The 13,738-nt window shown below is 48.0% G+C and overlaps 1 protein-coding gene across 6 annotated transcripts in view; it reads right to left on the bottom strand.

Annotated features, from left to right (window-relative positions):
* Positions 1-13,738, bottom strand: part of LOC116844477 (nucleolar protein 4-like) — a 107,145-nt gene that overhangs the window by 19,618 nt on the left and 73,789 nt on the right. For 5 of the 6 annotated variants that reach the window (XM_032816017.1, XM_032816015.1, XM_032816016.1 and 2 more), the window contains exons 2-3: positions 6,129-6,183; positions 2,397-2,624 (exon numbers count right to left, since the gene is read on the bottom strand). In XM_032816017.1, coding sequence (XP_032671908.1) covers positions 2,397-2,624; position 6,129 — 229 coding nt within the window. In that variant the 5' untranslated portion in view covers positions 6,130-6,183. The remainder of the gene's footprint in view (positions 1-2,396; positions 2,625-6,128; positions 6,184-13,738) is intronic. The other variant, XM_032816020.1, reaches the window with a different exon arrangement.

Genomic DNA, 13,738 nt, shown 5'->3' with positions numbered 1-13,738 from the left:
TATATATATATATATATATATATATATATATATATATATATATATATATATATATATATATATATATATATATATATATATATATATATGTATACACGTCTCTTCGGCCGATGGCTGGTTCATTACGCAATGACTACGTCCGAGATATAGAGGCCCGCTTCGAAACCAGTTTCAAATAGCTGCCAGGGAGGATAGGTGGAAGAGGCGTACCGGGGCGGAGGGGCACGGTGAATTATCCTTCCGCAACCTGGCCTAACTGAACAACAGGCGAGTCCCGAGAGCGCGCGCGCGCAACACCGTGCGGAAACGCTGGGCTCCTCGGGAGAATAGTCGCCGCACGACTATCGCGACGTTAAGGCAATATATGTGGCAATTAACGCGCGTGCCTTTTGCTTGCTAAAGATGTGCCGAGTATGACGAGTCGAATCGAGCTGGTTCTGAAAAGGAGCGGAGACCGAGCGCGCAAAGCGCTGTACTTCACGACGGACAAGAGGAGCGGAAGATTCTCTCCGATCGAATTTTAATTCGAAGGTCGACGAGAGATGCGTCGCGCCGAGTGCGCGCGTTTTACACTTTTTCGTTTCTCTTCTTCTGCGCATGACGTAACTCTCGCGCAAAACAAACGCAATGTCGCTCCTTCGCATTTGGGAAAAAGCAGGCGGCCCGTGAGTAAGAGGATTAACAATATGTACGTCGTTACGCGTGGAGCCAGAACGCGGAATTAATTGAAGAGGGGCCGCGTGAGCTCGTAATAACGCTCCTAATGGACGCGTCGCGCTTCGCGATTTTCTCCATTCGACTTTCGATGTACGTCGGCCGGATGGCGCGCGATTACCGCCGTCGCATCCGTCGTCCCCGTGACTCACTTCTTTATTCAACCGGATTACTCAAGCGCGCGATATCAAAGCGCACGGTTAATCTCGGGCATGCGTTCCCGCGTCCTTTTCCTCTCCCGTCCCATCCAGAAGATTGTAACTGACACTTTGAGATACCACAAAAATAGTAATATTACTAAATTGCAACGTGTCGAAATACTGACAAATCAGTTGAAAGAATCGAATATCGAGATTAAAGAAGAAAAGAAGCCAACGGAACAGAGATTCAGCGTTTCGATTAACGTGACGTTCGCGAGCGCTACTCAGAGAGCTACTCTAATGGTTATACTTAAAAACACGCGAGTCTCCGCCACACCGGCGGCGGCGGCGGCGGCGGTTACGTAAGGCCTGATGAACGAGAGAATAAAATATACAACGGCGCGCGCCGCCGTACTCACCGCGGCGGTATCGATACCCGAAGGTATCGGTTGCATTCCTCATCTCGTACGCGGTTTTCCGCCCCTTCTTCTGATTCATCGCCGGCGGAGAGAGAGATGACGAACGAGAGAGGAGGACTCGCGTTCCTCACCCCCGCGATTCACCCTGACGTGGATTTCGCTGGAACTCGCGCGCGCGTGGGCGAGAGAGCGCTCGGCGAGGAGGTCTACGCACACGCGCACACCCACACGGGAGCGCGCACATCGAATTTCTCTTTCTACGCCACGGGGTACGTCCTAGGCCGGCGATCCATTAGTCACGTCGAGCGCGACGACAAAACTTTACGAGCTAAATGGCCGGTACACCTTGGCCCCGCGCAAACCTGCAATTCACTCCGTCGCGAGTCGCAAGGCGCGCGCGAGAAGGACGCAAAACTTGAGCATTAAAGTCTCTGGCCGTACGCGCGCGCGTTTACGCCAGGCAGAGCGAGGTTCTTTTCATAAGTGGGATATCGCCAGTGTAGCTAGGCGACACATCAATGGGACGTCGGCGTGACTTCGCGTCGGGTTCTTTTCGCGCCGCGGAGAAGAAAGAAGAAGGACGTCTAGACGCGACGGTCGTCCCGTAATGGATTCCGTTAAGCGTCGCCTGTCGATTTCGCGGTGGTGAATTCTTTTTGATTTTTTCCCTCTCTTTCTTTTAACTTCTTTTTCCTCTTTACAACGCGACATTCGCGGCCACATACGTAAGTGTCGGCGATGTCGACGAATTTCGTGCACGTACGTACACAGACATACGTGGCAATACGGTAACTCGAAGACTGCTAACGGTCCTAAAATTGTCATAACGTAAAAGAGATATCGAATATATGAGAGAGGCAAATGTGTCATCGAGACTACTTTGCATATGCAGCACACCTCAGAATTGGAAAGACAACAAATCTCCCGCTATATTTTCGCATGTTCGCTGATGGTTGGAAAAATTGTCTTTAAGGACAATGTGTAAGACAGTATGAAAGACAGTAGGAAGGGAAAAATATCTGAAGTTGATCTGAGGTAAGTTTTACCTCAGATCACTTACAAAACAACAACAACAATAACAACAATAATAACAACACCAACATCTAAACTTGGTAGCAGTTACCTGTAAGTGTAGAATTATTAATGGTGTTGTTTGCTGTGGAAATGGCCGATTGGCTGGTGACAGGTGTGCCGACGGTGGTGGTCGTAGTGGTCGAGGAATTATTTGGCGATAGGGCGGCGCTGGCGGCCTGGACCTGAGCCTGAACATGAGCCTGCTGTTGCAGATTATAATTCCACGCAAGCAGCATCAGCTTCAACTTGTCCGGGTCCTTCATAAGCGCACCTGCCACTAAAAGTGTGAAGTGGTTGCAATAGAAAACTCATCAATAAAAAAAAACTGATGATCACGCGCGAGCGAACAAAGCTCGCGTTGCTCAAGCTCTTCCACTCTATTTCCCCCTCCTTTCTCTCTCTCTCTCTCTCTCACATACACACAGCGGGAGACCTTGCTCATACGAGAGTGGGATCACGTCCGGGCACGATTCTATATCGCGAGCGAGTCGCGACATTCGTCATCTACCGTCCGGCCGGGGGCCGGCCTGCTCGGCGGTCGCGCGAGGCCGGAGGCTATTATCACTTATCAGCTACCTGAGCGCAATACTCGCGAGCGCACGCAGCTCCGACCGGGAGCGAATAAATTAAACTTACAAAACAACCACGACGCGTCCCGTCGACTCGATTTAATCGGCGCTTAATAACGCAACAGGTTTAATTACCCGAAACTGATAAATCGGCGACGGTCGCGCGCGGTCCTCCGCTCGTAACCGGGGAACCGTGCGTGCGTGCGTGTATGTGTGTGGTGTGTACGCGCGCGCGCGCGCGTGTGTATTTTTGTATGCATGTGTGTGCGTTCGTTACGATTATTAATCGATCGAGTAATTTACACGAGCTCTGACAAAAACCAACTCGCGGCCGGGATTAAGCCCCGCGAGAGAGTGAGTCTACGATTAACTCCTCCCCCTCCCTCGCCTGTCTCCGTTGCGCGCCGCGCCATCCGGAGTACGCGGCTCATGATTTATCCTCGGACACGGCGGTCAGGCTGGCGGTGAGAGACGTCGTTAGATTATTGATCAGCGCCGCGGTACAATTCGACGGGCGCGATTAACGACGTCCTGTCCGCGGTTCGCTGCTCCGTGAGATATCCACCGCTACCGGGCGGAAAGAAGAGGGACCACTTCGAGACCCTACGATCCGGTTTTGAGCGTCGTCGTCGTCGTCGTCGTCCGCCACTCGGGCCATCGTGACTCGTCCCGATACCGATACCGATACACACGCGCCGCGCGCGATGATATTCTAGAGAGCGAGCGATGACGTGCGCGCGCGTTCTTCGTCTTCTTCTCGCCAGGAGGCGAAGCGATGCGATGCGACGACGACGAGCGAACAACAACGTGACCCGCACAGCGGAAACGAAAAATAAGAGACCGGCCGGCGATAGTCGCCGTCAAATCGCCAACGATACACGACCGGACTGAGCCCCGGCCAGCGATGAGTAATGCGCGCAGCGACGCGAAATGTGCATTTCCGGCGATAAGTGAGTCGCGATCTGATTCGCGATCGACGCGATGCGAGCCCCGGGAATGTCTGCAATCCCACTCCTGATGAATATAATTCCGCTCGAGAATACCTTTCCGAGACTCACAGAGAGACACTCGCCAACTTCCGTAAAAGGTCCGGAAAAATGTTAACAAAGCAAATTTTAACGAGTATATTTGCAGATTTTAATTTTATTGCACATTTTATTATTTTACTTTAGAAAAGTTGAGGCTTTTCTATATTTCTAGCCAAAAATATGCCCAAGAATTTCGATTTTCAACGAAGTTATGTTAGTTAAAAGTTGTCAGACAGGATTACTCTACATATTCCGTAAAATATGACGCGAAGGGTTAATATAATTATAATAATAATAATTCGGGGACGCAAGCAAACTCATTGAACGTATGGATCGATACTGTATATATATACATGTGTGCTGTGTGTGTAACTTCGTTTATTCGCTCTCGCGAAATTATCGATCTTCCCTTTTTCTTTCTTTTTCTCTACCGCAACGTGCCTCCGCACGCATCCACTCGACTCTCTCTCTCTCTCTCTCTCTCTTTCTCTCTCTCTCACTCTCTCACTCTCACTGTGTCTATCTCGGTGCAAAGAGCGCCCCGAAGACGAGCCGCTCATTCCTGCCCGCCGTGAAACCGTAATCGAATGCACGGTGCTGAGTAACGCGCTCGACGATACTCTAATTCGACGTATCGATCGTCCGTGCCACGCGAGCCGTGGACGTAACACACGCGGATCCGACTCGGAATCGAGTCGCCGATATTAACCCTTAGATTGCCGCGCTCCGATTTATTGCGCGAAGCGCCACACGAGAAATCCCGGCGAACGGTATTCGAAGACCAAAATCGAGATATCCGCTTCGATAATTGGACCACTTTATCCACGATACGGTAGGATAATTCGATCAAATTGATTCGTTTCACGTGATCAGCTTGCACAGCTTGATGAACTCTCAAAGTCGCGACAGCTCCTATAAGATTCAGTGATCTGCCTCCGGATCTACTTCGCGCTCGAGGCTCGAGGTCGAGAAATTCTTCTCGCGTCGGCGAATTTGTCGTTTTCGCGTTCTGGAATTCGCGTCAACTTCGTCTCCACGGTTGGCATGCTCCATTCGCGTTACTACTTTTCTCCCCCGACATTCGACTCGGCTCGGCTCATGAGCTCACGAGCTCACTTGGGGTAAACCATTGGCTCCTTTTGCTTCTCTCCGTTCACCCTTTATTTCTATTTTTTATCTCGATTTTCGAGGCTACTCAATGTCGAGGATTTTCGCGTCCCGTCAGCTTCACAGTCATTAAAGCTGCGCAACGACAGATTCGATCTGTTAATAGCTTTAATACAACTTATTGTAACAAGGCGTCGCAACGACGACGACGACGACGACGATGACGATGACGGTAGTACGAAGTGCACCGGACGGGCTTACTATTAATTCGCGCAAATTCCGCCGGGAACGACTGAAACAACCGTGGCCGCGCGTAGTCCCTAGCGGTGCACAACCGCACGTAATCGGGCCGGAGAGGTTCAAAGGGACTGTCCGCAGATTTTCTAGCGTATATCGCGGGGCACGTGCTCCCGTTTGTTCGTCCGAGTAGCGGAATTAGCGGTGACACGCGCAGACGGACGTTTTGGTCGCGCCGCCGACGACGACGACGACGACGGAGAGTGGAGATTTATTAGCCGGCGAACAAACCCGCTGAGGGAAAGAGAGAGAGAGAGAAAGAGAAAGAGACGAGAAAACGTGTGTATATATATACAGAAAGAGACGGAGGGTTAACCGCGCGCGCGGGAGTGACGTCTGAATCATTCAGGACGCGGTTCGATAATGTAGAAACTCGCGGCGCCGCCGCGAGAATTCGGGTCAGATTCCCGAAACGGACGCGACCTGACCCCGCGCGCTGAAGAGCCTCGAAAACCGAGCAAAAAAAGAAATAGAAACAAAGGATGAACGAAGAGGAGCAGAAAGAGCTAACGGCTCACTCCAAGCGAAAGGCGCGAGTCAACCTGAATCGTAGCAAGGCGAATGAAACATGCCAGCCGTGTAGAGACGAAACGCACGCACACGGCAGGCAGTCAGGTAGACAGGCAAGGCGAGCATACGCCTTTGCGCGTTTCGTAAGGACTACGATATCTCGTAATCCTTAGCTGGGTAAAGGTTCGACCACCTCCGACACTGACTGAGAAAGGCACGGCAAGGTCTAACGCTCTGAGAGAGATATAGATAATGAAAGGTTCTACTCACTCGGGTAGTGATCGTCCTCGGATATGTCGGCGGGCTCCGGGGTCGAGATGTTCTCCTGCAACAGACACAAAGCCACCGTTAAGTCCTCAAGCGTTTCCACCCGCTCGATGTTAGCGCGCGCGGCTTAGTCGCGAGAAGCCCTCTCTTCCTCAGTCTCGCCCTCGGTGGGCTGCTGCAGAAGTCAGGACGGGGGAGGACAAGGGTCTCCTTCTCGCGAGGCGGCGCGCTTAAAAGTTGGCGACACTCATTTCCCGCAGGGCCCCCCCCCCTCCCCTCCCCGCCGGTTATGATGATGCCGGACGCAGTCGTGATTACATCTCGCGTCGCGATGTCTTCGCGCACGAACCTTCCGGACGACTCTTTGTAGTCGCTCGTTTCGATTGACTTAAGGTAAAAGTACCAGTTTCCGGGCACGTATCTAATATAAGTACCAGTTCTCGGACATTTTTATTATCTTGGCATTTCAATACGAATATTTTAACTTTTAATATAAAATGTATGTATACACTCAATATTTGTGTACATATATTTTATGTGTGTTAAACGTTTAAATATTTATATTTTAAGATATTTATAATTTAATATGATTTAATTATATAATTTAATTTTAAGATATTTATAATTTAAGATCAAAACAATAAGAATGTTCAGGTGCATGCCTGGACCTTTACCTGACGTGGCTCGCGACATGCGTCGCTCTTCCACGGAGAGAAGTGTTTCTCAACTCGAAGTCAATGTGGACAACGCTTAGGTAATTTCTTCGTTTACTGCATCCCGTTAAATTTAACAAGTAATTCGATCTAACGGATAATTTCATTATTTATATTTTGTTGTGTTTAGAGATACGCGAATTATTCGAATCGGGTGAGATTCGAACTATTCAAAGTTTGGAACTGCAAAAATTTCAATATAGATCTCGGGGTACAGTGAAGATCTTGGATAGTCATGTTTCTCACTAATTAGCAAGAATGGACGTATAATAAGCAAGAATGAACAAGTAATATTTGGGGTCCCCACTTGTCTGTCCTTAAAAGAGTCAACAAACCCAGAATTAAATAATTAGGAAGATGTAGCAGAGTTCTAATATCAATAATTAAGATACAGGATGGTTGAAAGGTTGATTCACTGCATATATTGCAAAAGATCGAAAAAAGTACTCGGAAATATTCGATTAAATTTAATCGGATATTCTGATCGGATATAAAAATTCATTGATATTTTGATCGAAAATATCCATTTGTTAATTTTTTATTGGATAATTTCTTTCAGTATACTTATATCCAGTGACTAAAACTCCTACAGGTCATGCCACTAATTACTAATTGTTGTTAATCAAAAGTTAAATTGCGACGATTCGAGTGGAATTTCGCTCATTCGGTCCGATTCGATGGGTAATCCTTGATTCGCGTATCTCCAATAATTACAGAGTTTCTCTCTCGTTATAGAATGATTTTCGTCGCGCTTGCAACAATTATTAGTTTTCCGTCGATTGTTCGACGGCCATCCAATACATAACAACTTAGGAAAAAAGTAAAAGCAGGAAACTTAGGGAAAAAGCAAAAGCAGGAAAATGTAAGGGAATACGCAAGTCGCGTCACTGCTACGTAAGAGAGAGATGACGTTGAGAAGAAGCCATCGAAGGCTGTCCGCGTTATCATACGCCCACAGGAAGACCGTGGACTTTATTGTCCCAGATCAAGAGCCCGCGGTGACTCGCGATTCGTCGAAACGCAAATTGCTTACGCCTCGGCGCTGCGTGTTGCGACGAAGGTGACGCGTACGTCGCGAAACCTCGGATCGTTAGCGCACACCAGCGCGTCGTCCCTCGACCCTTTCGCGCGTCAACGCGATCAATTTGTCTCATTCGAGCGCGGCGCTTCGTACGCGTACCAAAAGAGAGAGATCTCTTCTAAACGTAGCTCGCGAAATCAAATCGCAGATCGTTCTTGCCTGACGCAAAATCTCACTTCGTGACGACGACGCGAGCAGGTGCGAGAGAGCTCAATATTGGTCGCCGACGGATTGACACGCCGATTGTCGCGCTTATTTCTACTGATTACTCATTTAGAATTTGAATTATCAAAGATAAGAGAGACCGGGAATAGACCGAGATGTCCTATATCTTGGAATTTCGAAGTTACAACTTCTCAGACATTTAATTGTTGCGACTGACTGTACAAACATGATAGAGGTAATCTTTTTCTATCGGTGCCTGACCCTGTGAACAGTATATTTTATTTTGTGATAATTAAAATACAAACATGCAGTGACATAGCCATCTTGCCTCGGCACCGGGTTGCGCAGTAGTGCAGTATCATACTCGTAAGAAATTTCACTCTAGCTAGTAATACATTTCTTAATCGTATTCAGTCACGATGGAGAATATTAATACAAATTTCTCGTGAAGCTCGGAAATTTATTTGGCTATTATCAAATCAGGGTTTTTTTCTATTTCTTAACTGTAATATTATTCCGATTTTAATGAAACTCAGGGAAGAGTTTATGTTCTAAAAGGATCACGATTTCCACTATCCCTCTCGAGATAAATACTGAAAAAAAGTACATGAGCAACATACTTCTAGGTGTAGCCATATAGCCCTGATCTCCTCTATCGTAAATGAATGCCGTCAACTCGCTGTTGACTACTGTTGGCGATATATTTAACATTGCATGAGATTTATACGATTTTTTTCAACACTTCGGATGTTTCATACATTAATTAGTGAGACAGTACGATGTTATAGCCGGCCGCTGGCGACGGCAATTATCGTGTTAACAATTCTCGACGAGGTTTCAGATTGTCGGTCTCCCCGTGCGCTCTTCCTCCGACACACCTTTCGCGTGCTACATTTCGCTCGGACATTTTTCCAAGCAGACCAGCGACACGTTAAAACCGCGGCACGAAAACGCTTTCCCACACCGCTCGACCGAAAAACCGTCTTCTTTTACGGCCCCCGTCCGAGATGGAGTGGTCAGGGTCGGGAGGGAATAAGGCCGAGGCTCTTCTCGCCGAGAGAGTAGGATCGCCTACCTATATGGCCGGGTCGTTTTTCATCGGCGCGCGGAAAGAGCAGCGAGAGCGAGGCGGCGGCACGCTCGTTCTCCGCCGCGCGCCGTGATATGGCATCGCGCCGCGCTCTAATCGATCCGCACGAGCGCGAGCGATCTTGGAGGCTAGCGACGCGCGATTCTATCTCGATTTGATTGATTTTACCCCGGCGAAATTAACGGGTTTTCCCCGCTGAAACGAACGAACGCGCGGACGGTCGGCCGGCCGGTCGACCGACCGACCAGCCGGCGGTTTCGCAAGGCGTGCACCACGTAGCCGAGCGATGCCTGGGCCGACTGGTTGGTTGTCGGCTCGCCGTGCTGCAGCGGCAGCAGCCTCTCCTATCTGTGTCAGGTCTCGTGTTGCAACTCCAGAAGGTCGACCGGTATACAACGCGGAGAGCACGGCCAATTGATACCGGCCACAACTTTGTCCAGCGGGCTTGTAGGACATAGGCGGCGTGCGAGCGAGAGAGCGAGCGAGCGAGCGAGCGAGCGCGCGCGCACGTTTGCACATGTGTGTACGGATACGAGTGCATGTGTGTTTTTGCGTGCGTGTGTACGCGCGCGAACGCGCCGCAAAAACTCCTCCTGATGATGTAACCGAGAAATTCCGACGGACGACGAGCGGACGAACGTGGAAATCGCAAGAGAGGCGAAGAGATCCAATCGCGGCGATACGTCGCGCCGAGCGTTCTTCTTTTTTTTTTTATTTTTTTTCTTCTTCTTTCCCCTTCTTCCGACACTCCTCTCTTTTCTCTTTCAGTTGCGTGAATCGCCTTCTGTGGTTTCGTTTTGTTTCCTGATTTCCTTGTTTTATGTTTGCAAAGTGCAAAAAGAAATTCTGTCCTCCAGACGGTACGGCGATGTGTTTTATACGATGCGTTGGTGGTTCCCTCCGCGGTTACGTTAGGAGTGGCGCTTGATCAAACGTTTCTCTCTCTCTCCCCTTCTCCCTTTCGCGAATTTGATTCGCGTCGCTTTTATCTATGTTGAACTAGAGATAGGTTTTCGTTTACGTATCGGCGATCGTTATCGGATACTGCGATGTGCAGTCGTTAGTTACACATATGAATCAGCGAGTCCCTCTTATCCGAGTGCAAGTCACTTTCCTTCGCTACGACATACAAGCACGGGAAAACGCGTGCGTTTCTCCACGTCGGAGCGGCTCTCGCGTTCCGGCTAACGTACAGAATTTTCATATCCCACCCGTCTCTAATATCAGCGAACTGTATTTTGCAATCGGCCGGTAACGGGTCGACGGTACAGTACAGTGCAGCACGGTGCGGCACGGCGCAGGGTATTCGCAGGGTTCATCGGTATTAGATAGAAGCCGGGCGCAGAATCTGTTTAATAATCGGTGGAATTTATTGGCTGGGGCGCGTCTCATCCTCTGCTCCGTTCTTTCTCCTTCTCCTTCCTTTTCCGGCCGCAGTCCAGCTACACCGTTGACTTCCAGCTGCATCCGCGGAAGGTTATTTTAAGAATCTTTCATTAAGAATTTAATATAACCCAATTTTCACGGAACCGGTCGCCGGAGATACCTGCGAATACGTACTTATCGATCATAATGAATCACTTTTGTGATCCGGGCGAAGAGTCGACTGGCGCTTCGCAGCAGAAAGTAGAAGAAAAACGGGAGTGGGAGAGAGAAGGCGGTTGTGGGTGCAGCGCAGATAAAAATAAATGTAAATCTCTCTCCCTCTCTCTCTCTCTCTAATCTGTTAATTTACTGTCACAATTAGCTTACAGATATAGCGGTGGTGAGAAAACATACAGAACGGTGGGTAACGAAAAATAAGCTCAGACTTAATGCTAACAAGACCAAAACACTGATAATTATTAGTGCTCATTATAATGAGGAGCGTACGCTATATTATTAAACTCGGGGATCAGAGAGACATACACTGAGAGAAAAATTATCTTAAAATCAACAAATATTTCCTTGGTGAGTGTCATTAACATATTTATTTAAATCTATATTCTCTTTACTTAAATCAAATATTGTTTACTTGATTTAAATAAATAATATTTGATTTAAGTAAAGAGAATGTAGATTTAAGTAAATATGTTAATGGCACCCACCAAGGAAATATTTGTTGATTTTAAGATAATTTTTCTCTCAGTGTAGAATCACGATTAAGTGAAGAAAAAAAATTGAATTTCGGACTCCTTGAGATATCTAGAAGTCACTGTATACAAACAATAACTCTATTTTAAATTGATATGAATACGTACAAAAGATTTTTAAGAAAGTCAATGGAGCTCTCTAGAGCTTAAGACATAAGAATTGCTTGTCAAACCTGCTGATTAGTATCCTCATTGGTCTTTCCATTTTTTGATCATAGTGGTGCAGTCCTAATAGACCTGAACGTAACACAAAGTTATACTAAAACGAATGACGAACGTTCGAGTTGCATATAATCTTCGTCGCGATAAACTGTAACACTATGGTGCGAAAAATTAGGATAACTGAGAACGGACCAGCGTAGAGAATACCTAACATTTGCACATATTAATCATAAGGATGCACTCCTACGTAGCGAGCAACTTAAAAGCACCTTCGGGAAATCAAAAGGACCAAAATTCCACAGCGGGCTTTGCAATATTTTAAATATTGAACAACTTCAAACACAGATAGATAGATGCGTTTATTGTTGTACGAAAGCAACTTAAGAGCGTTATTAGTGATGAGAAAAAAATCACTTGACGATACAAAACAAGATATTTTTCAAAGAACAAGATAAAGAGAACAACAAGAAAGAATTTGCAACAGGAAAGAAAATTCTAACGCCGATTTTGCTTGATTTATACGAAGATTTCCTGTTTGAATGTAAAGGTTGATTCTAGCCGCTACCTTCAACTTTCTTGCAGAAAGCTTTTTGAAGTAAAACAACAATGCTTTGGAATTCATTTCTACAAAGAATAGAACAACTAGAATCAACCTCTACATTCAAACAGAAAATCTCCGCATACATCAGCGTTAGAATATTTCCTGTTGTTCTCTTTATCTTATTCTTTCCTCTTTGCAAAATACCTTGTTTTGTATCGTCAGATAATGTTTTATCGTGCGACAATAAACGCATCTATCTGCGTCTGAAATAAATGAAAAAGACGCGACTTTTCCGTCGCGTGCGTCAGCCGCGCGCGCCGAGAATACTCAGAACGAAACCCATCGATCGATCTAATCTGCGGCTCTGCGATCCGCAGAATCGTCTTGCCGCCGATCGGCCGGAGCCGCATGTCCCGGAGGTCTCGATCTCGCCGCAGTTGATCTCCTCCTCGCCGCTCGACCAGGCACACCGTCAAGGTGTCTGCCATTAAAGATAATCGACGGCGGGTTACCTTCTGGGAAGGAGTCGACCGACGTCGCGCGCGAGCGGCCCGAGTCGCACCGCGGCGATATTCTTGTAATTGATACCGTCGATACGATCGTAACAAGTTATCCTACGCGCGCCAGGATATCTGCGAATTGTTGCGTTTAATTTACAACAAGGACGCGGAGCTGGCGAGCGAGCAAGCGATAGGGAAGTATCGCGGAACCCGGCGAACGGTACTCGAGCAACACATCGTCGTCGTATATATGTATCTCTCTCTTCCCCCTCCCCTTCTCTCTTTCTTTGCAGCATCTGATTTTTATTTTCTCTCAATTCACACGGCGAGGCGAATGAAAGTACCGTGATGAAATAAGAATTCCGAACCGGAGAAGAGAGATAACGGCTTCCTGACGGAATGATCGATAAACGACGGGAAAGAATCTCCCTTGCGAAACGACGCCGCGTTATCGCGAATCAATGCGGCCGGATTATTTTCGCGCGTGTGCGACATCGTGTCGCTGTTTTCGCAATTTTGCTTCCCCGCTCCCGACAATCCCATCTGTTGTCGCAGGTATTAATAAATAAAGTTCCCCGAACTCCTCCGCCGGGCTACGCGACCGTTCCTTGTCTTTCTTTCTTTTCTCTCTTTCTCTCTCTCTCTCTCTCTCTCTCTCTCTCTCTCTCTTTCTCTCTGCGTCTCATCTACGCACGGGGCCGCCCCACTTCCGGCGGATGTACCCTGATAAATGGGAATCTCACTGCGCGTACGACCGACCGGCCGTATACACCTACGACGGCTGCGGCGAATGAGAAACGATCCGGGCGTCTTCCAGGCATGAAGTGCGAAGACGAAGACAGAAACGCGCAATGGAACGCGCAACAGAAAACTTGCGGTTGCGCGGCTGCGAAGAGTAAGTAAGCCATTGCGCCGTTCAAAAATCGCTTGATAACGTGAAGATGTGAAGGGTGACAGAAAGAGAGAGGGAACTGCTGCAATAATTCCGCTCCGGGGACTACCTCTCGTCGAGAGCGAGACCCCGATTACGCGATCATGAAGATGAGAGAATTCCGCACGACGACGCGACGTCGTCGACAGGGTCAGGTCTCGCTAACGTGCGACGAGCGAACCGCACCAGCCGTGAGCCTCGATTCGCGCACACGCGGTCGTACGTGGGAACACGCGACGGCGGGGGGACGAGACGAGACGAGAGAGAGAGAGAGAGAGAGAGAGAGAGAGAGAGAGAG

Source organism: Odontomachus brunneus, unplaced genomic scaffold, assembly GCF_010583005.1.
Source record: "Odontomachus brunneus isolate Ranch 3 - 2012 unplaced genomic scaffold, Obru_v1 Obru_scaffold_041, whole genome shotgun sequence".
NCBI lineage: Eukaryota > Metazoa > Arthropoda > Insecta > Hymenoptera > Formicidae > Odontomachus > Odontomachus brunneus.
Note: the sequence above shows the minus strand (reverse complement) of the source record. Positions and strands in the feature narration are given on the sequence as shown.